This window comes from Nilaparvata lugens, chromosome 8, assembly GCF_014356525.2.
Source record: "Nilaparvata lugens isolate BPH chromosome 8, ASM1435652v1, whole genome shotgun sequence".
NCBI classification, from domain to species: Eukaryota; Metazoa; Arthropoda; class Insecta; order Hemiptera; family Delphacidae; genus Nilaparvata; species Nilaparvata lugens.
The window spans coordinates 38771195-38796378 of record NC_052511.1 but is presented as its reverse complement, the minus strand read 5'-3'; the positions used below and the strand labels follow the sequence as shown (position 1 = coordinate 38796378).

The following is a 25184-nucleotide window of genomic DNA, read 5'->3' as shown; positions in this document are numbered from 1 at the left end:
CATTGGACGGACGGCATGCATCGGACGGATCGGACGATTAGATTTGATGCATTGTTTTGTTTTAAATTGGAGTGCGCGTACCTATCCGTATCGTTTAGGTATGCGCACTCCAATTGAAAACAAGGCATCAAATCTAATCTTCCGATTCGTGCCGTCCGTCCGATGACGGTCTGTGTGCGCCTACCTTTAATCTCTAATATCGGGGCACCGAGCTTCGCTCGTTATTTTTATTTATTGATAAACAGAACACAATTCTCTAAAATGATCGTTTTTAAATTTCACAGCTGGCTACATGTCATCTTATGAATTTCGGGGATGCGATATTTTGATTTTCCACAGTGAGCTCACTCACTTTTTTATTATCCACAGCTGTTTCAGCCAAGAATGAATATTATCCTTTCAATGTCGTTCAGTGAGTTTTCCCAAGGATGAGACCTAGTGCAATCGAATTTTTATATCATAAACCTACTATGTTCCAAATTTCGTGAAAATCGTTTGAGCCGTTTTCGAGATCCGTTGAACATAAATAACCAGGTATAAATATATAAAAATACAGAAATTGCTCGCTTAATATAATAGGATTTCTCACTTGTGAAAGATGTCGATAGATAATTCATCGTATATGACTGTGCCTATATTAGTCAATGGAAAAATGAATGAATAAATATTTCTTCCATGTTAAGTTTTGAAGCATCTACTTTGTGAAAATACTTGAGGACTCAATTTTTTGTGAATTGAAGAAATACAAGACTCAACCAGAGACAAACAAATATTTCATAAGCTTAGGCTTATCCTTTCTCTATGACTTGACCTATTTCGGACTATGTGTTATCTAAATTTGGGAGAGGAATAGCACATGGTTACCATATTTTTCCTCTCTATATAATTTTGATAATGTACTTATTGTATAAAATTAATAAATGAATGAATGAATAAACAAATACGTGACCTACCTGTTTCAGTGGAGTGTCGGCTGACTTTGGCCACCCTGGAGAACGAGGGAGGTCTACCCTGTCGAGTTCTGGTGGCGAAGGGAGGTCTGCTGTATGCGGGAGAGTTGGCCGAGATCCAGGCACCTGACCTCTATAGCATCACCCTGGATGGGGAGCGAGCTCACCGACCCCATATCTACACACAAGAAGAGCTCCTCAATGACATCGTAAGCATACGTTCTCACATTTATTCTCAAGAGGAAATGCTCAATGATTTTATTTTGAACGTATATTCTCAAATTGATTCTTAGGAGGAAGTGCTCAGTAATTAAACTGTAAGCATACATTCTCCTTTTTTTTCAATGAATTTATTTCCAAATACAAGAAATATTTTTACACACAAAAATAATCATTAAAATACAATAGCTTTTGGCGTGACTGGAAAAAGAAGCCTTGAGCACAGCCACGAGTACTAAAAATAAGAAATACATTTTTTTAATCTAATAACATCAACACAAATGAAACAATTCTGTTGATGTATGATAATCTATGGATGTTGAATTTTATCAATAATCCAAGTAGGCTACTTTATTAAAAAAATATAAATGCACACAAAAATTATTTAATAATTGTTTTTATTGTTTGGTTAATATCTTCCCATTACAACTTTCTCCACCTCGTATCCTTCGATTAATTCCTATTTGTCGTACGATTTTTCAGTTACAATAAATTCCCTCCTTACTAATGTACTCCAGTTCAAACTTCCACTTATTATTAATGATTGTTTCCTTGAACTTTTCAGCTATAAGAAAAGCGAAAATTTTAAGTTATAGTGTGTGCGCCATTTTCCCACCTATTGCGTTCACTCCTATTCATTTTCTTTCCCTCTCATTCTTAATCTTTCTCTCTTCCTGTACTCGTCCGTCTGTCCGTCTCAATATGTTATTCCCTTCTCTCTCTCTCTCTCTCTCTCTCTTTCTCTCTCTCTCTCTCTCTCTCTCTCTCTCTCTCTCTCTCTCTCTCTCTCTCTCTCTCTAACAATATTGACCTTGAATCGATTCACAAAATTAGTGTAGACGGTAATGACATTCCTTACTGTAGCTCAGTTAAAAATTTAGGCATTATTATGAATAATACTCTTGACTGGTCAGAACAAGTGAACAAAACTTGTAAAAAGGTATTCTCAGCCATGCATGCATTGAAGAAAATGCACGATATCTCCCTAGAAACATAAATTATTATTGGTTCAATCTCTCATCTTCCCACATTTAATGTATTGTAATTCTGTTCTTAACGATATGCAAGTCACTCTGAATGATAAACTACGCGTGCCAAAATATTGTCTACGTTTGTCTACTCTCTCCAACGCCATGATCATATCACCCATCCCACATTGCTAGTTCAACATTAAAGCTTCCCGATCAGAGGCTTTTTCGAATAGTCAAGCTTGTTAGAGATATCTTGAAATACGGTAATCCGATCTATTTTAAAGATGATTTCAAATTTGTCTCTGAAGGTAGGAGGATAGTGCTTACATACTAGAAACGGAGAAAGTACTTTAAGGATACCCAATCATCGAACTACTTTTCACAAAACCTTCTTAGTCAGTGCCTGTTGTGCATGGAATACACTTCCTGTTTCTATCAGGTCTATCGAGAGCCGAGCGAGCTTCATACTGACTTTAAAAAAAACATATTGGAACAAATGACTGAAACTGTCCGGCCCTAGAACGATCACATGACAACATCCCTCACCCATTCCACCCTATAAACCTTTAAACGATTAAACCACCAATATAAACCATGTTATAGAACGAATTATATATATATTATAAACTCATGTTATTTCAATTATCCACTGCATACTGCTGTATATTACTGAAAGTTGATAACCTGATCTACTTTCAGCTACTTATCTTATTAATCAATTATTTTGATCTTATCCACCTATATAATTATTTTACTTTATCAATTTTTTTTTTTCCTTTAATATTCATATTGATTAAAACTTTTACAATATTTCCATTAATAAATAAATCCTTAGTTTAATAACGGAAATTAACGTTTTGGTAGAGAGTTAGTGGGGAGGATATTTTAATATTCTTTCCGAAGAATGGACTTGATCTGTCCAAAGCTCCGCCAATTATCTAGATGCATAACAATATGATTATTATCTGAAGTTCTTATATTACAAATTGCTTTTTCATATCATACAGTTCAATAATATTTTCTTAGTCTATATTATGTAAATTCATCTATAATTTTGCTGTATTGTAAGCTATGTATATAAGGTATAAGCCAGTATATATTGTAATCTACATAAATAAAGTACTCAATCAATCAATCAATCAATCAATCAATCAATCAATCAATCAATCTCGGTGCATTCATGCTGTAATACTTTCTTTAACATTGTCAAATTTGAATTGTATATTAAGTGTTTGAAGCAAAATAAGTTAACCGCATCCCACTGCCAATACACAAGGTTTCTTATGTTGGCAGTGCCAAATATTATATAAATAATATTGTTATACTCAAGTTGCAATATTGTATACTCTTGTAATTATATTGTAGAAAAATGTATTTGTAATTTTGGGCAATAAATTCAATTCAATTATTAAAAGTCGATCAAAATGGTTTATGATATAACCACCTTCATAGTTTATTCATCTGCCCTCTATTGTATTATGAAGTTTAATTTTTCATGGTATACTTTCATGATAAGTTTCATTCCACATGGATGCAAATAACAACTTTCCTCTCCTCTAGTTTGCTAATGTGATGTAGTTTAATGTTGATGGCTTAATATATACTATATTATTTATCTTTTATATTCGTAATTGATTAATACTGTTGAATAATTATTTATTTTTCAAGTTTGATTTAATTTTATATTGTAAATTTTTGTGATATATACTATATTATTTCTCTTTTATATTCGTTATTGATTAATACTGTTAAATAATTATTTATTTTTCAAGTTTGATTTAATTTTATATTGTAAATTTTTGTGAATGTTAACATAGGCAACAGCTTTTTAACAATTGTCAATTAGTATCTTATATCTTATCTCTCTCTCCCATTTATTCATTTTGCAAACTATCGATTTCGCAGTTTACAATCAATTCTCTTGCGACTGATGGACTCCAGTTTCAACTTTCAGTTACTAATGACTTTTTCTTGAACGTTTCAGCTACTAGAGGTGAAACTGGAGATAGCCCCGATGCAAGGCACCCGCTTGTGCGCATTCTGGTCCCAGCAGTACCGCTGCCTCTACCCGGGCACTGTGGCTCTCCATCCCTCCCCCCACCACCACGACCTCGTCTGTGTCGAGTTCGACGATGGAGACAACGGCCGCATCCCTCTCGACGACCTGCGACTGCTGCCCAAGGGATATCCTGTTGTCGGTTAGTATTTTTGTTCGTCTCGAGTTCAAATCAAATTAAAAAAACGAAGTAATGTATGTTTTAAGTCATCAACTTGTAATAATATAATAGTATGCATGCTATTGCAATATGTAAGTTATCCTATTGTCTTTTTTTGTTTGTAATGGTTTCTTTTCAAGTATTCCAAGTCTGTCAGTGATCATTTTAATTAATTCACAACACAAAAAATATAATGAGAGAAAACAATATACAATAAACTAATTGAAATAACTGTTACAATGAATATAACACAATGCAGTTTATCTCGTCATTATTTATGTTTGTAATGGTTTTTTTCAAGTATTCCAAGTCTGTCAGTGAGCATTTCAATTAATTCACAACACAAAAAATATAATGAGAGAAAACAATATACAATAAACTAATTGAAATACCTGTTACAATGAATATAACACAATGCAGTTTATCTCGTCATTATTTATGTAAAAGAAAATAGAATATTAAAAGCAATTTGAGTGGAGAATTTCAGTGACAAACAAATTTCAAGAATGATCACTGAGTTGTTATTTCTGTAAACGAAGCATGTTGAAAGGATCGACTAAAATCGGGAGAGGGACAGTTTTGAGTTTAGCCTATTGTCTTAGATGAGTTTATAAGATGATGTGATTACTGAGTCATAATTTCCCTATGTTACAGAATATGATCCGAACCCTTTGCTGACGCTGGGTAAGAGAAAGAGGCGCATTTCAACAGCTAGCAGTGAGAACAGTACTAAGACAAATATCGTAAGTTTATATATTATTTTTCAGAATAAAATAAAGATGCAGTACCCAATATTTTTTTGAAATTTACAATGCGAAATTCCCTATTCCATTACATAGGATGTCTTCGATTTCCTAGTTTTTTAGTAGAATATCCTTTCACATGTTATCGGTAAGATATGATGATATTGGAGAAAGTTCAATACCGTACTGCTTGACCAACTATCGTAGACTATATTATTGGTATCATCTATAATATAATAAAGGAAAGAATTGGCTTATTCACGTACGGTATAGGAAATTCACGAATGACGCATCATCACGTCTGAACTATTGGACTGATTAATTTGAAATTTTGCATATCGATTCTTAATTTACCGAGGATGGTTATAGCATATTTAAAATTTCCCTATTTCATTTTTTTAACTTGAAATTTTGCATATCGATTCTTAATTTACCGAGGATGGCAATTTTTTCAAAATTTCAGTAGGTCAAATTTCCAGTTTGTCAAGTTTTTAATTATACCCTTGCGGAGCACAGTTTACCTACTAGTTCAATATAAAATAACAATGAACAAAATAAAACCCATATGAGTTTTACATTGAACTCCCTAGACACCTCTCAATCATATTACCTATAGATTTATCAGGAATATTACTAGAATTTTTAAGATACTCAGGTCCGGTTGCACGAAAGCCGGTTAAATTTCAACCGTGATTTATTTCACGAGAACCAATCAGAGAAGGCCTTTTTGATAAGACGGCTTCTCTGATTGGTTGTCGTGGAATTAATCATGGTTAAAATTTTACCGGCTTTTGTGCAACCGGCACTCAATTTCGAACAGCATTTTTCAATCAAATTTGATTTTTTAATGAATTTAATTTTTTTTTCAAACAGACTGCAGAACAAGCTTTGGAGGAAATAGATGAAGAACACACTGACGAACCAGATGAAGCAATGGCTGAAGAAGAGGAACCAAGACAAGGAGGAGAAGACGAAGATGACGAAGAAGGCATGGAAGAACATCACGAAGAGGAAGCAGCGGAAGTTGTCAACGAACAAGAGAGGATGGATGCGGAATCGGATGAAGATGAGGAAGAAGGAGATCGTAATAGCGAAGAGAATGAAAATGGATTGATGAACCGAGTTGAAAAAGAATCGAAGGACAGAGAGATAAACAATGGTGCTAGTGGTAGTGGAGAGACACATGTAGCAAATCAACCGACAGTGAAAACTCTTACTGAGGTATGTAAAACTGGTTCCATTCCAATCTCATTTTTTTCATTGTTAGAAAAAAAAATTAAATTAAAAAGAATCTCTGTTTATTCTCTATTACTTATTCTTATCTCTGTTCATCAGAGATTGACAATGGTGTAATAACCGAAACCGGTTGTTCTAAGTATCAATAAATCTGTGTTTTTTGACAATTTCTTAGTCTTTTTCATTTAATATGAATAATTAACACAATATCAACTTCTCAACTACACAAAAAATGAAAATATTCTAATTGTTTTGCCTCGTGAAATGAATTTTGAAAAAAGTATTAGACTATTTAATTAGTTTTGAGCCAATACTCTGATGAATTGAGAATTTATCATAATAACTTTGTCGTAGTCTAGATACTGTGTATCTTCATGAATTTTTAAAAACCACTTACCTATTTATGATGCCATGAGAAATGCATTTCACTCCTGAGGACTAGCGAATCAGGAGGAGGCTGATAAAGGACTGATGAAGCTTCTCTTCGGGAGTAAAATGCAATCCTCATTCTATCATAAAAAGTGTTTTTTTAGCTATTTACGATGATACACAGGGTCTAGACTACAACAAAGTTATTATAGAGCCAAAAAATGAAAAATCCCAAGTACCCTTTTTTTAATTTTAAATTAAATAAAAAGACTAGGAAATCGTCAAAAACCACAGATATATTGATAGTTAGAAAGACCGGTTTCGGTTGTTATTACACCATTGTCGATCTCTTTTTTAATTTTCTTACTTACTGTAAGTTAATTAAAAAAAATATTCTTAGATTTTTTATTTTTATTTCTTGATTATTAAGAGTAGCCCTAAGAAAAAAATGTTATTATGATGGTCTTTTGTCTTGGAAAACAACATCAATTTTATCATGAATCTTGTACAGGTTTTTGGAAATATTTAAAGGAAAATCAGTTTTGGGCGGGAAAACATTGTTTTATTGTAGGCTATATTATTTATAATTAATTTGGATTGAATGAATTTTATTGTCTTGAAATTGATTGCAACAATAAATACTTAAATAAATTGAGCATTTACTGATAAATTTTGAACTAATCTCAATTGAACTATTACTTTTAACAACAACGGCTCTATTCAAATAAGTCAGGCTCACAAAACGGAAACACTCCTAACAAGCTGAATTATATCCCCCAGCCTCCACTAAAATTTACACCAAGTAAATGGTCTGTTATCTCCATATTCAAGTGCTTTGATATTCCCACTAGATTATTCCTCATTGATCATTGAACGTCATTATCTATTACATTTTCACTCTTAAATTCCTACCAGTCATCTCTCAATCTCAATTATTTCCTACACCATCTTCTTCCAGCTTTTCTATCTCTATTCTTAAACTGTTACAATAATTTTCCATAATATTATCCTTATTTTTCACCCTTCTAATCTTCATCACATTCTCTAACTCTCCACTCTCAACTATTTATCTTCACCTCTTTTTTTTCTTTAATTTTATTGAATCTGTTTATTTCATTGATTTTTTAGTTTGAAATTTATTTATTTTTAAAAAGAAATATGTACAAACCGCTTGAATATAACAAAAATTGTATAAACAATACATCACATAAATTGTACTGCAAAAAACCTCTCTGCACTGCCAATAAAAGATCACCTAAAATTCTGTTCAATCTTGTGACAATAGTATTTTTCTATTTTCATCTACATTTTTTTATCGGTCTTCAATCTAACGCCAGTTACACACACATCGATTTTTGACGTACGATTTTTGCCGTCTTTATAATTTCTACCAGATTGAATGTAACTTGACAAACACATGATCACATCATATGTTTATCAAGTTATATTCAATCTAATAGAATTTATGAATACGGCTGAAAATCTATGTGTCTGTAACTATAGTGAGGTCCACGTTATAATGGCAGTGGAGAAAGATAGGAGATCAACGTTGCCGATCCTCCTCTTGTCAATCCTTTTTATAGACGGTAGCTGATACAGATTTATCGATGTAATATTAACTTTTAATTCTCGTTTAAAATAATTATATTTTATTGAACAAGAAATTATATTTTTCAATAACTTCATAATAAATTTTTATTATTAAGATGAAATATTTTGTCAATGATGATAAATTCTACATTATTAAAAGACGATCTGGCAACAGAGCAAAGTGAGAAAGAGATAGCGCTATCCACTTTGTTGAATGATAGACAAGGATAGCAATAAGGAAAAGAATATTATGATCACCACGACCATATTATTATAGTGGGGTAGCATAATTAGAACTAAGTTTAGTATTAGCAACTTTTGTATGTATAATGTATAATATGTTTTGTCAATAAACTCCTCTGGTTGCAATTCATTGGCAATCAGAGAAATTATTATTAATACCATTGCTAATCAAACACTGCCATTATAACGTGGACCTCACTATAGACTTATTGCCTCATCTATACTTGTTCAAATAGTTTGTGTAAGATTTTAATATCTGTTGAATTTTGTTTGAAGGAGGAGGAGAAGGAACGACGTCGTCAGAAGAAGAAGAAACGCGAGAAGCACAGAATGGAGATGGAGAGAAGAGAAAGTGGAAGTGGAGGAGAGCACAAAAAGAAGAAGAAACACCGTGAGTGCTGCAATAAGCCTCACCACCATCACAAGCATAAGCACCATAAGCACAGGCACCATAAACACCGCCATTCCTGTTAGTATTCACCTTCACCATCTACCATAAATACATTAATTCCCAAATATAATTACATTTATAGAATTACATTTATACATAAAAGTGTTGGGATGGATCATGTCTTAAAGTATCAACCTGGTTGATAGTCAACAATATTATGAATACAATTCGCAGCATCTAGTTTTCGAGTTTTTTAACCTTTCGGCAGTCGCGCTGTTGTAAAAAGTACACCAGTGTCAGTTTGCTGTACAAAACTATTGAATGGGATGGTGTCAGTGAATGAGTCACCTATGCATTCCAAAACTTTCCCCCATCACTCCACTGAGTTGCAGTACTAACCGAGCAATGGTTCAGACTTTAGGTACCATTCAGTCGCACTGTGCATAATATAGTGAAAGACTGTATACGGGGACTGTAAATGAACCAATTCACAGAATTGATGGCTTTGCTTGGTGTACCTTATTGGGCTATGAAATTGAACATCCAAATGTTCATAGGCGTAAAATAATCCAAGAAGATGGAAAAAGTAATTATACAATTAATTAATATGTTTTGACAGTAAACAGAGTACATAGCACTTGGAAAATTGGATGTTGTAAAAAGTACAACACGCGACTGCTCGTGTGACTGAGTAGGGCGCGACTACCGGAAGGTTAAAGTAAATACAGTCTATTAACGTAGAACTGTGATTGAATTAATTCATTCTAGAGTATTTTTTTTTTTTCAATTTGAAAAATAATTTTGTTTGATTTAATTGTGAATTGAAGTGTGTAATTGAAAAATGTAGAAGTGACAAATAACCTGGCTACATTTGGACTGTTGTATAAATTAGAATTGGAACCGTTTCGGGCTTATAAGCCTGAGACACTCTTCTGAAAGTTGTGTAATTCTGAATGATTGAATGAATAAAAAAATAAATATACTTAGTTAAACCTACATCAGAACAGTCTAAACCTAGTCTACAAAGTAAACTATACAAAGTACGATAAGTACTCGTGAAACGAGTTGAAAGTTGAAATATACTTTTTATAGGTCCATGAAAAGTTTGTATTTTGTAAATACTGTGTAGTTATTTGGATCAGTTTTTTAGTCACTACATTAAACGAAGATGATTGGTTTATAGGATTCAAATACAATTAGGCCCGGTTTTAAATTATAATCATGATTAAATTTCACTACAACTAATCAAACAAGGTTTGTCTGTGGCGAGGAGAAGAAGGCTTCTCTGATTGTGTCTCGTGGAATTAATTGTGTCGATTAATGCCTGTAGTTAACCCGGTGCAACCGGATGTTGGTGTTCAAATTGATCAGCTATGATATTCACCTAACTATAGCCAGCTAGCGATATGATATCCGCCTGATTTGTATTGTATAGTGTTGAAACAGATGCAGTATATTATGGTAACCAAAGAATAACCAATCAGAGAGTGTCTATACTTTCTGGTAGTAACTATAATCTGTTCAACGTTGTAGATAATTTATAAAATTATCTTGTAAATATGCAGTATATTAAGCTGCGTACACATATTCGCGCTTCCGACCCGCACCGAGCACGCTCCTCCCTCGTACCGCCCTCGTACCTCCCTCGTGCCACCATCGAACTACAGTCGCTCCTCCCACGCACCCATCATGAACGTTACGGAAGATGTTAGATCTTCTCGCGTTCCCCGGTCGAACTACTCTTGCTCCCCGGTCGATCATCAATCGCTCTGCTGGAGTGACGTTCGGTTGCGGAGCAGAGCGAAAGTCTGTACGCACCTTTATGGTAACCAAAAAATAACCAATCAGAGTGTCTATACTCTCTGTTGATAACTCATAATCTGTGCAACGTTGTAGATAATTTATAAAATTCATCTTGTAAATATGATGTTGAAACAATATATAATCTTCTATGGTACCTCCCATGCTAATGTTTGTATCAAATCACTTTCAAGTATTTACTTTGTACATCAGTATCAAATCGGATAAATTCTATGGTAACTCACACAATCCAACAATATTTATTTATTATTATTATTATTTATTCATACATTGATACATACAATATCATTCTCATTTTTTATTATTATCAATGATTGATGATAATTACTATCATTGATAATGTTTGAAAGTGTTTTTTAGGTACCAAAAAATGTATTTAAAGTGCTTCTAAGGTAGCATACAAATGATTTTAAAGTATGCTCAATGAATGATTGGGAATATTGAAGCTAAATGACGAATTATTGCTATTCTTTTCATAAAAATCATGATGTTCCTGCACCAACCTATGAAAAACAATTTCTGCAAAAAACTTTACATTTTAAAATTATTTTTCTATGTTTGAAATTTACAAAATTGTCCATTTACAGCAGCGGATAGCAGCGAGACGAACAAAGAAGAAGGAGACGAAAACAAAATGTCGCCACCAAAAGAGACTGATGGAACACAAACGGATAGACCACACTCGAAACCCCTTCAGGTGCGTTACTTTGATTAAATATTGAACATAAATGTTATCATCATCATCGACTGTTACTATAAGGGTGGGCACACACCAGTTAGTCAAAACAAGACTAGTCACGATTAGTCACAATACTTCACATAGTTGCTTAATAATGAAGCAACACACACCGATTAGTCATTGCAATTAGACATGTCATCATAAGCAACTATGTGAAGTATTGTGACTAAACGTGTCTTGTCTTTTCTTGACTAACTGGTGTGTGCCTAGCCTTATACTTATTCTACAATAATTTATAGTGCGACATTGATTTCAAACTATCTGCATTCCCTTTAGAAAACATCAATACTCCCCACTCAAACAATGCATGCTGACAAAGCAAAATGTGCTTTACCTATTCTACAATCTATAGTGAGATTCTTCTTTTTGAAGTATTAACATGATCAATTAATTGAGTCATTTATTCATTTCTACATCACGTTTAATAATTAAAACCTACTATATCTAAATTTAAAAATCTACTTTGTGAAAATAAGGTTTACCAAGATGAAAACACAAACGGAATTTATGTGAATACTCACATATTAAAGCTGTAACGACAAAAAATCACAGCTAATGCTACTTTTTCTCTGGAATTATTGTAGGTATATACAGGGTTATACAGAGGAAACGCATGTTTTTCGAACAGCCAGTGCTCGTCAACGGGAGAGGGTATTGCCTCGGAACGAATGTTGGCAGACGACCCATACTATGCCATTTCAGTTGCCATGAGCGTTGGAACGTACAACATCGTGTGTTCGCTGTTAAGCAGTTTTTTTTTTAGAAACAATGAATCTGTAGTCACAGCGCAACGCTTTTTCGTCAATATTTTAGAGTTGAGGGTCGAGGTGCAATGGCCGATCGAAATACTGTACTCTGATGGGTTGCAGCGTTTATGAGTACTAGTTCTGAGATGAAAAAGAAACCACCTGGTCTTCACCGTTCCCCAGAAAGTGTAGACCGAGTCAGAACGGTAGTTGTTACTAGTCCTAGACGATCGACTGGACGACACTGACTCGGTCTACATTTTCAGGAGTACGAACTGAACGGGAAAGACCAGGTGGTTTCTTTTTCATCACAGAACTAGTAGAGTACTCATAAACGCTGCAACCCATTGGAGTACAGTATTTCGATCGGGCATTGCTCCTCGACCCTCAACTCTAAAATATTGACGAAAAAGCGTTGCACTGTGACTACAGAATCATTGTTTCTAAAAAAACTTCTTAACAGCGAACACACGATGTTGTAGGTTCCAACGCTCATAGCAAATGAAATGGCATAGTATGGGTCGTCTGCCAACATTTGTTCCAGGGCAATACCCTCTCCCGTTGACGAGTACTGGCTATTCGAAAAACATGCGTTTCCTCTGCACAACCCTGTACATATGGATTAGTTATAATAATGTGAAATATTACTTTTATGTTTAGTTTTGAAGCATCTAAATTTAAAAATCTACTTTGTGAAGATAATTAAAGGACTGAAAATTTTGTGAAGTGAACAACTCAACTACAAGGCAACCTATGTCGGAGTATGTGTAACCTTATCTAAATTTGGGAGAGGAATAGCACAAGGTTACCTTATTTTCTCCCTCCCTATCATTTTGATGATGTACTTATTATATGAATCAATAAAGAATAATATGGGAGAGAGGAGCAGGCGAAACTTACAGGCTATTTAAGAAGTTGATTACTATTAAGAAGTAACTATTAAGTTATTTACTATCAAGTTAGTTACTATTAAGTTGATTACTATTTAAGAAGTTGATTACTATTTAAGAAGTTGATTACTATTGATGTTGTTAGCAGGCAGACACTACAAACACGAAAGAATTCAAGAAGCACCGCGACCGTCAAAACAGTGTGGAGGCCGGAAAAGCAAGATGGCCGCCTTCTTGCCTGCCAAGCAGCTTTGGCAGTGGCTGGGCAAGGGCTATAAGAGACCGGGAGCCAAGGGCCGTTGTCGCAAAGAGTTCTACAAGTCAATCCATCGGGAAAACGAAACTATCAATGTGAGTGTTCACTTCCAATAGTATTTATCAATCATAAATTATTTATTGATACATAATCAATTCACAACTATGAATAATATATCATTATAAATATTATTATTCTCAACTATGTATGATATTGGAAAAGGAACCACAGGCTTAAAGCCCAAAACTGTTCCTTTCCCAAATTTAGATAGAAATTGAATGAAGAAGACTGAGAAATTGTCAAAAAATCACAGATTTATTGATACTTAGAAAGACCGGTTTCGGTTATTACACCATTGTCAATCTCTGATAAACTGATGTACTAACTGATGTTTATCAGAGATTGACAATGGTGTAATAACCGAAACCGATCTTTCTAAGTATCAATAAATCTGTGTTTTTTTGACAATTTCTTAGTCTTTTTCATTCAATATGAATAATTACCACAATATCAACTTCTCAACTACAGAAAAAGTAGATAGAAATTGTCCAATAGGTCATGTTTACACTTCATGACTTTTGTCCAAAATATTTATAAAATTTAAATTTAGAAAAGTTGAAATTAAATAGAAAATTTAATTGAATAAATTATAATAAAGTATTTTAATAGAGCTACTGGAATCGTTTAAGGTTGTGCATTCAATACTTTTTTTTTCAAAAATAATCTTTTTTTTCTTTTTCTAATCTATTGGACAGGTTCTTAGAAAATAATCTATGCAATTGAAATCAGCTTCTGTTGGCTAACAATAGGGCTTCAAAAGTCACTTTTTTGAGGCAGATGGTACACATACCCTACAAAAACTACTGGTCAGAAAAATTTGAGAAAAATATGCAAATCTCCTTTTCAATATAGCAAAAATTACGTCAACTTTGTTTTTGAAAATCTGGAAAAAATTGAATTTTTATGCATTTTAAACTCCTTTTTCACATTCAATGTTCGATCTATAGACTTCAAATTCATAGCAACTTGTAGCGCTGTTCTTGATGAATAAAGTTGATGCTTAAACTTCTTTTATAGACACAAGAATAGCCGCTGGTATGTGTACCTTTAAAGCACGGTTTTACGCCTGCTATGCTCGGGCAGCAAATGAAAGGTACAGCTGGAGCGATCTAGCGGAATTAGTTTGTCCCTAGAGCTAAGCGCTCGACGTTAATTGCGATAACTAGTACCCTTTTTAAACTTATTTTTCATGAACACTACTTGTTTTAGGGCCGTTTGCACAGTGACAGTTTAAACTAGATTAAATCCGTATCAATTCTCGTTTGTTAAAATTTGTTTCATTTTGAGTTTAAGCCACAAGCTGACTAAATTCAGTTTAAGCTTTGACTGTGCAAACGGCCCTAAATGTCGAAATATTGCTAATTAACAAAATATCCAATCTAAATTGTTAAATTTAATCATTGAAAAATATGTTTTCTTGATAAAATAAAATATAATAAATTATTTTAAACAAAATAATGTACAGTTAATAACACATCAGATATACCGGTATCAGCTATACTTCTATAGAAGGCAGTGGCAAGGCAGAGAATCGGCATCGCTGTTCTCCCATCTCTCTCCACTGCCATTATAACGTTGACCTTACTATTGTACCCTTGTAATAAGTTTTAATCAAATTTATATTACAAGGGTACTACAATAGTAATTCTCTATAATTAAACATTCAAGTATAAATGAAAATAGTTACTTCATTATTGATATTCATTTTTGACTGTTGAAGTTTTTCCAACATCAAAATATCTGTTATTTCATATCAAATTATCGTCTGATCAACTAAAAAACTTCACAGTTTTAAATCATTATCATCATAGTTCTTGAAATATAGTAACTATAGCTTCTATATAAATTTGTAGTGAATTACAATTGATTTTGGTAATTTTATTCAGGTTGGCGACTGTGCAGTTTTCCTGTCAACTGGTCGACCAGATCGGCCCTTCATCGGTCGTATAGAGTCCATGTGGTCGTCCTGGACTCACAACATGGTTGTCAAGGTCAAGTGGTTCTATCACCCCGAGGAGACATCCGGATGTCCTGAAAAACTGGCATATCCGGTGAGTTATTTTCACGAAAACAGTGCTATCAACATTATTTGTTGGAATTATAATTTTTTTAAATTTTTAATCCTTCATCCCTGAAACGTTTTTAGCACTACTAGGATATCGGGGATGATATTCTACATCCAATTCTGACGTTGAATTGGAAATTTGAGAAAGTTGCAATTTTACACGATTTGGCAACCCTGTAATTTCTTCGGATGGAGGGCCAAGTCTCAACTTGTTTTACACAAACTATAGTACAGTTCCATTTCCCAGTATTATTTTGAAATTTCACTGATACGATACAGGATTATTCTCCAAATCATTGTGTTGAAAGCTGAGATGAACCAATTCATAAAAATAAGATTTTTTTTTTTAACAAATCAATTTAAATAAGATTTATCTCAGATTTAATGGATTATCTGCTGAATACCGTGAAATGCATGATATCAATATACGGGTATTTTTCTCGAATTGACGAGAAATAGATAAATATATAATGTTTTCACGAAGAAAGATAAATTTTCTTGAAAAACAATAGTGAGGGCTGCTATCATTTACAAATTTATGTACACCGTAATAATTTATTTAGAAATTTCAACCGTAGGTGATTATGCCTATCAAAATTAGGAAAGTAATTCTATTAGTGTCATAGTGAGAATGTGTAAGCATTCTGAGCATTTTGTGTGTGAGCATGGTGCTTTGTCTGCAATAAATTTTTATTATAAGGACTGTAAACTATCAACCCGGCTGACGGCTTCGGCCAAGCCTAAGAACTTTTTTTTTACTTTGTCGAAAGAGAACATTTATGTTATTTTGAATTAATTTTTCAAACGAGGTGTTTTTGTGAATGAGTTTTCATTTTCTCTTTCTGTACTATCTGAATTATGTTAATAAAGTTCTATTCTATTCTATGGATTAGGAAAGTGAGCAGTTTTGGATTTTACCGTTTCCTATTTTTGGATTTCTCGTTTCCTATTGCTCTGATTTAACAAATGAATTAATAAATAATACAAAGAAATCATTATAATACTATAAATTATTCAGTAAAATTAATGTAGATATAATGATTTTTATCGTTGGAGTTGAGTTTCACTAACTTTAATCAAATTGAATCAATTGCATGGAATGGAGAAGGTATTCTTCATTATTTCATGAATAATATAAATAATAATATAGTGAAATCAATGTTATACAATGTATTGTATCGTCAGTGTTGGCTTTCACTAAATTTAATCAAACTATATCAATTCGCTACAATAAATAATACAATGCTATACAATAATTTGTATCGTTGGTGTTGAGTTTCACTAGATTTAATCAGAAGAAATCAATTTGCTACAGTAAATAATGCAGTGAAAGCAATTTTATACAATAAATTGAGTATTGAGTTTCACTAAATCTAATCAAAAGATATCAATTCGCTACAATGAATAATTCAGTTGAATCAGTGTTATACAGTAAACTTTGTATAGTTTGAGTTGAGTTTCACTAAATTCAATCAGAAGAAATCAATTCGCTGCAATGAATAATATAGTGGAATCAATATTATTTAATAAATTTTGTATAGTTGGTATTGAGTTTCGCTAAATCTAATCAAAATATATCAATTTGCTGAAATGAATAATACAGTGGAGTCAATGTTATACAGTAAATTTTGTATAGTTTGAGTTTCACTAAATTTAATCAAGAGAAATTAGTTTACTACACTAAAATAATACTGTAAAAGCAATGTTATCCCATATATTATACTAAATTGGTTCATTTTTGCGACCAGGGCGCCTTATTCGAGAGTCCGCACAACGATGAGAATGATGTGCAGACCATCTCACACAAATGCGAGGTCATGTCGCTAGATGCCTACAAGAACTGGCTCAGCCAACACCCAGAGCGAGTCGAAACCATATATGACTATAACGATATCTACTATTTGGCCGGATATTACGACCCCACAAACACCAACCTGACCTTCGAGCCGGATGTTGAATAAATTCTGACATCTCCGACTCAACCCACGATTTATGGAATCCGAGATTTATGGAACTAACCAAGTTTAGAAATATAAGTGTCATCTACGATAAGTGTCAACTACATTTTTTAATTCCGGTGTGACTCAAATTGTGAGAGTAAGATGAAGGAAATTCAACAGTGACATTCAACTTCTAGGATTTTACTCAGTGAGTGAGTATATAAAATTAAATATGAATGGCAAGAATGGATTCTGTGGCTAGATTTGTAAAATTGGGTTGAAAGATAACTGACTTCGATAAATAAATCTCCAATCTCCAACATACGAATCTATCATCTAAAGCTAGGATAGAATCAAACAAAGTGTCGTTCAACTTTTCAAATTATATACAACTTTAAAGTTGAATATAATCTAACTTCTAGCATCTTAATTTTGCGAGTCACCATCGTAAAGCTGGGATGAATGGGACTTGAATTTATTTCGTGCATCACCAAAACTGAGAGATTCACACTGTCACCGAACATAACTTGATTACAATCTTACTTCCTGAATCTATGAGCCAAAACATCGTAAAACTTGGTTGAGTTGGACTTGAACTTCATGTCATGTATCACAAAAACTGAGGAATCTTGCACTGTGGCCGAACATTGTGGAATCACCTTGAATGAAATCAACTCCAGTGCAAGGTGTAATGAAACTAGGATTTTACTCTGCTACTGAGTATAGTGAAACTTTGATGAATGAAATCTGAATTCTGAACTATGTGTCAATCAAATTTTTACTCGGTGACTAAGTATAGAGAGACTAGAAACTACTTATTCTTGAAATTGGTTACAACAAGCTCTTAACCTATTACATTCGTCGAATGGAGTTGATATGTTCATGGAAATGTCATGATTGAATTCTGACTTCAATGCATAGTGTCACAGAACTTGTTGAATTCAACTCAGTAACTTGAAATTATTTAGCTATCATAAATGGAACTGTATATGAATCTACAAAATCATGTGATTCATTGACATTTGTACATAATATATGCTATGATGAAGAAGTGATAATGACAGAATACTATGAAAAGTAAGATGGGTGATTTTTCATTATCGGGTTACGGTTCGCAAACTTGGGTTGTGGGATGAGTGAATTTTGTTACGGGCATTTTTGTTGCAAGTTTTGTAATCACATTTAATTTTCCTACAATAGAGTCTCGCTCAATTGTAATTTAATATGTTCATTTGATCCTGTTGATTAGCATTGATTATTATTATCAACAGGTAATAACATTATTTGAAGTAAAAATGAACAGTGTAATATTTGGGCTCATTTATTGAAATGTTCAACTTCAAGATATCATATAAAATTCTGTAATTTGTATGAAAAAATAAATTATAGATTCCATAGGAGCTGTTGAAATAATATAGCAGCCTATATTTCAGTAATTAAATTCGTAGAAGAATTTGTATATTCTAGTTTTGAGTGAATTCGGTATGTAACGAGAAAAGCCTGTATCTAGTCCTAGAGTGAATTGTAATATTCACTCTGATAGCGGTCTAATCCAATTCAAAGTTAATGAGTAACTCATTGATATCATGAGAATTAATTCAGGATTTTGGCCTACTACGCTATCAATAAAATTAATCGGAGGATTAACGTATAGATATTCATATTTAGTATCAAAATCTTGAAGAAATAGCCCAACTAAAGACTGTTTTTGAACTGAAGACAAGTCATTCAAGTGCCATAAGCAATTGACATATTATAAGGCTATTAATACATTGCAGCTAGACTCTATTTGGGAATATATTTGCTTATTTATTAAGTCTTTCACAAATTAGGTAGATTCTTACCTAAGAAATGGTGCATCTATTTTATGGAATATAACGTCTAAAATGTTTCAATTTATACTGTAAATATAATACTGTAATATCCATTCTGCTGCAACTGTTACGCTTTCAATGCTTGTCCTATTCTACAATAATAAGTTAATTTAAAAAAGACCGAGGGGTCGATAATATTATAGAAATGTAGATTTAGCCGCTGTAAATTTGAGGCTTCGTAAATATCTTTTCAAGGTGCCAATTTTTTATTAAAATATATTCGATGCATTTCTGTATGATTGTTGATGACTGAATGAGAAATAATGCAGCTTCTTTTCCAATTAAAGAACTTCAATAATATTAATGGATTAATCATTAGTATGCTTAGAGTGTGTACGGTTAAAACTGAACGGTATTTTTTTGTTAAACTTTTTTCATAAATTCTATTGTAAACTTGTATATTTTCTCACAGAATAATGCAAAAATTATGGAGGGAATTACGAGTTGATATGAAATTATAATGGAAACAAGAAGGCTGAGTAGTGAGACTTTTCAATAATTATGATAATAAAATCAATTAATTTTATTTTGAATGGACTAAAAGTAGAAATAATATCAGTCAGTAATTATTTATTATGAATTTTGACACAATAGTTGTGAAGGATTAAACTAATATTCATATTATATACGGTAATATAAAAATAATTTATTATAATCGAACTTAATTTTTTAAAGCTGTTAGCTAATATTTTGAAGACTTTCGCAGTTAAGATTGACTAAAATCTATATCCGATATTTATCATCTTAAAAATTCAGTCGCTCTTTAAATTATCTTCATACCTCCTTTAAATTAATTTATTAAATCATTCTCAATTCCCCTTGAACTAATGAGAAATTTGCAAATATTAGTAACTAAATGACAAACGACTTTTCATATCATTATTTTGTTTAGTAAAATGCAGGAATTATCAACTTTAATTCACTCACTGACCAACTATCAGCTTACATAAATTTAAAATAAATTTTATAACCGGCATGATTTATTCCGAATTTCAAATAGGTATGATAATACATCTTTATTGGTATTTGAACGAATGACTAGCCTAATCAAATTACAAGGACTTTGAGGACAACCTTCAGCAAATTTATTTTCATAAACTATTTTTGCAAAAAATGTCAATAATATCGTTCTCAAAAAGTTTTATCACATCAATAAAATATATCTCATGTCTTATATCGTTGAATTGTTTTACTTGGTTGTATGGGACTTTCTCTTTCCTGTAATTTACGTTCAATTATTTAAAATCATATCACTTTGAGGGCAGTAAACATATCACATTTATGCCTGTGAAAACATCAATATCAGGAATATATGTTAGCTTCTATTTGATTCCCACCTTTTATAAATTAACTAAAATCAATTGACAATTAGTTTAATAGTATATGTGCAATCCGTTAATGATCACACCTATTGAAATAAAACCTGCATTAAAAAAACGTGTCATTTCAAAATGCTTTAATTAAAATACGAGCAAAAATATTCAAAAATATATTTTTTATGTATATACGATTACTATACATTTTCTAGTCTCTTCAGTTGAGACCACAATAGGGACTAACGTTTTTCGTGTGTGTGAGAGAGAGTGTATGTGTGTATGTAAATAAGATGAACCATTTTTCTTTAAAAAAATGGTGTTGTTCATTTTTCTCTATAGATTTAATTTGTATCTTATTTGTGTACATTGATTCAATTTTTCTTTACAATGGTGTAAATTTTGTAGCAAAATTGAAAACCGATATCTTCTCGATTATTCTTTTCAATAGAAATGAATAGCCTACTTGGAAAGATAACTAACTGTGTTTTTTCAAAATATTTTTGACAGTCGAAATGATTTTTGATGACACAAAATATGACAGACGAACTATAATAAACTTAGGGTTTATGTGGTCTGTATTTCAAATTGTAAATAATTGATGTTATATTGTGTAAGAGATATTGTTTTCCAAGTTTAATTTTTCCAACAATAATCAACTAAACCTGAAATGAACAATGTTGAATATTTTTCACAGCAGCCCAGAATGAATTTTATTTTTGAAGGATCAATTTACATGACAGATTCATTCAGAGATCAAAATTACATCATTCATAGTTTGTGTAAAATTCCATTGAACAACGCCATTTTGTTGATAAGAGGTGAAATGTATTTTAGAAGTAAATCAAATATTTGCTGATGAAGAGTTGATTAATTGAAGAAAAGAAAAATGGTCATATATAGTATTCTAGGTACTTGACAAATTGTGATATAGTAATTATTTTATTAATAACAGTAGATTTTAGAGGATAAATATTAATATTTGTTGTTAACAATATTGAAACTAATGTAAGTACGGATGATATAAAATAATTATGTATGTGTACTGTAATATAAAAAAATGAAAATCAAATTTTAACTGTTGGTAAGATTATGAAATGTATAATAATATTGTATACTGATTACATTCTGTTTTAAAGTGAATCTGAAATGTATATACATTTTTTCCAGTTATGTATGATATTTTTACGCTTTTTATAACTTGTTTCAACATTAGTAATGCTACTACGCTTTACGTACAGGGTAAATTCTTTCAGAGAGACAGGCTTTGTCTTTTTAAATTGTTAATTTTTAATAAAATCACACAAAAATCATGTCACAGGTTTGAATCTACTTTTAGCGAGAGTTATCGGTAGTTCAAGTTTGGTTGCTTGATGAAGGACAATTATTTTAATTTTTATAATCTGACAACTTCTTTCAGAAAACTACTTTTAAAATATGTTGGAAGAATTTCTCCATACATCTTTTAGCAGTGAAGAAATCAATTTATCATTTTTCAAACGAGAAATTCTCAAATTTCACTCAGTTTTTACAAAAAAAATCTCTCGTTTGTTTAAAGATTTTGAATACTCAATTTACATTCAAGTGTAATAATTAATTTTGATTTTAAATATTTTACTATTCAATTTCGCTTACTCAATACTCTAGTGCATTAACTTCTTTATATATTTCATGTGCTCTTTCCATATGAATTGAAAGCAATAATATTTAATAGAAAGTTCACAAATATAATTTTTCCATGATTATTGTAAAAAAATGAATAAATAAAAATTATTCTGTTAGAACTTTTATCATTTATGTGCCATATTCATTCTTCAACATTTTCAAATGACAATCTGTTCATCAGTTTTTATGACAAAGAGGACTATCAACGCATATATGAGACAGATACATTATGAGAACGTTAGTGAACATACAACTACATTCGTAACTATTACAGAATGTTTCTCTCGTAATATTACAAAATATTCATTCTTTGTAATAAATATTACAAACCTTTAGAAACTGTACCTGGAAATTTTGTAAAAAGCACAATAATTGGAAGCACCTTGCCTAATACTTTAGAATAATCGTGTCTTTTGATAATAATAGTCAGGCTTTGTTGTAGTAAAATGATTATTCTTGAAAATTTAATTTCTGAATTTGTGATATAATTGTAATAATGTTATTATATTGTCAATAGTGACGTAAATAGTATCAAGTACAAGAATCGACAGAAAAAAAGTTTTAGAATACATGTTTTTCTAATAAAGAGCAATAAAAGAATCAGTTTATTTTAAACAAAAATATCTGTTTTTTCAATCAACATGGAATCCATTATTGTATCTTCTGATCAAACTTTAATGAACAATATAATTTTGAATTACTACGTTGAAATCATTTCACTAGAATTAAAAATTCAATAATTGCTTTCTTACATTAAATAAAATCGTACTACAATAGGGTAAATATTTATTTAATACCACCATTTTTAAATAAAAAATCGATTTCTATTTCTTGTTTCCGAATTCAGAGAATGAACGTTAAAATGAACAAAAAAAAATACTATAGCTTTTTGAACAAAAATTAAATACAGTAATAGATTCAATTAGGTTTTCATTGATACTGTGTATTCTTGTACATGAGCGACCCACAAATAATAGAGAAATATTACAAGATAGAAAAGTACAAGTTTGTCCCCCAGTTGACTCCAATAATACCTAATTCTCAATGAAACTTATGTACATTGACAGAAAATAAAAAAAAATGAGAAAAAATACAAATCACATTATTTTAATATATTTGATGTGGTCAAAGTAGATGGATGATCTAGTAGTTTTCGATTATATAAAATGCATTATATTTATAAAACAGTAATAATGTATTTTGTGTACTTTTTCAATGGATGTTGTAGTTTTGATGGTAATCAATTTATCAAGATTTTTAGAAATGTACGTGAATGAGACAATGTCATACAATTTTATTAAATTTAATCATGATTTACGAATAATTAAAAATGATTTATCACCATAATTCGATGCATTTACCTTCTTTGTTGGAAAATATATTATTTTAATATTCAGGTCACCTTTTATAAGTTGGCCTATATTATTCAAAATTACATTCTTTAATTATTATTTATTTCTTTTTTGTGATTTTAATTTTATGCTTAGATACAATTTATATGAAATTAATGTTCTCTCAATTCAGTTGAGGTTCAATTACTGTAGCATATGCTGCTAATCTTAAACGAATCAAAACTATTATTCAGTTTATTAATCTTCTTCTACATTCAAATTCATTTAAAAAATAATTTTCTATCCACATTGTATGACACTATCTTGTTCAATGTACCAGTAGAAATTGTAGTATTTAGTTTAACTTGTAAATAGTTGTCTCGAATTACTGCTTCGGTGACATGATAATCTATTTACTTGAATCTTATCATTACTACTATAATCTTGTATTGTAATTATTGGATTAAAAGGTACGCTTATTACAATTTAATATCAATTTAATGTTTGAGAGGCAAGTTACTTGTTTGATGGATGATGTAAATAAGATGTTCTCATTACCAATCCATTCCTTTTTGAGAAAAATTGTAGAATTTTTTATTGTAACTTTGAAACAATTTCAGAGAATTTTATAAACACCAAATCTTATAAGCTTTTTTTACAACTTCATGATCAGAGTTACTAATTGGAAATGTTTATTGAAATAATTCAAAAAGTAGAGTTGTTAATGAATAAAAAAAAATTGAAAATCTTACTACCAGGTAGCCTACTAGTAAAATTCTTCATCAGTTTTAGGTAAAAATTTCCCATTTAGGTGATCGATATTCCCCCATATTATCATACTTCTCTAAAACTGCAGCATCACAAAGCAATACTGTATTTCTTAAATACTGTATCAAAATAATAATTTCCCATTTTTTTAGAAACTTTTCTTTTTCAACTACAGTTATTGTTAATTTTTTCCTAAAAGCAGCTCTACACTCAAATCAAATCCCAGGCAAATCAATATTCGTCATAAAAAATGTCTAAATATTAAAAGCAATAAGTAAGCAAGTGCAAAGTAGAAGTTTGATGTTAAGAGAACACCAATTTTCTAATGGATTGGTAATGCTCGATATGTTTATTAGATATTCATTATTTTTAGTGAATTAGATGAGATGGTGAGGTATGATGTAAACTTGATTTGTTTCGTTTTATTATGAAATAAACATTTATTATAATTGTAAGCATGAATTTTATCATTCAATATGGTTCGTCTAAGAGTTTGTAACAGATCTGTTTATCGCATTTCATTCTGTTGAAAAATACTGTTGCATCTAACATGAAATGTGATGAATTTATTTTGAAATAAAGGTGCTATATTCTATATTATTAAAGGTGTGTTGATTGATTTAGGTTGACCTACTCTCCATCTATACAAAGAAAGCTGCTAAAAGAAAGTTATGAAACTTCTATTTGTACCTAGGTACCGTGCTTTCTCCAGCAAAATGAATTATCATACATAATACAATGTCATCTTCTAGTCTATTTATTAATATTACTGTATCCTATTATATTAA

The 25184-nt window shown here is 31.4% G+C and overlaps 1 protein-coding gene across 6 annotated transcripts in view; it reads left to right on the top strand.

The window, feature by feature from the left end:
- Positions 1 to 25001, top strand: part of LOC111050330 (protein winged eye-like) — a 64219-nt gene extending 39218 nt beyond the window's left edge. For 2 of the 6 annotated variants that reach the window (XM_039434712.1, XM_039434713.1), the window contains 9 exons: positions 963 to 1159; positions 4125 to 4338; positions 5011 to 5099; positions 5973 to 6320; positions 8814 to 9006; positions 11337 to 11446; positions 13270 to 13475; positions 15327 to 15491; positions 17254 to 25001. In XM_039434712.1, coding sequence (XP_039290646.1) covers positions 963 to 1159; positions 4125 to 4338; positions 5011 to 5099; positions 5973 to 6320; positions 8814 to 9006; positions 11337 to 11446; positions 13270 to 13475; positions 15327 to 15390 — 1421 coding nt within the window. In that variant the 3' untranslated portion in view covers positions 15391 to 15491; positions 17254 to 25001. Of the gene's footprint in view, positions 1 to 962; positions 1160 to 4124; positions 4339 to 5010; positions 5100 to 5972; positions 6321 to 8813; positions 9007 to 11336; positions 11447 to 13269; positions 13476 to 15326; positions 15492 to 17253 lie in introns of those variants that run through there. The other 4 variants (XM_039434716.1, XM_039434715.1, XM_039434714.1 and 1 more) reach the window with 4 other exon arrangements.
- The last annotated feature ends 183 nt before the right edge of the window (positions 25002 to 25184 follow it).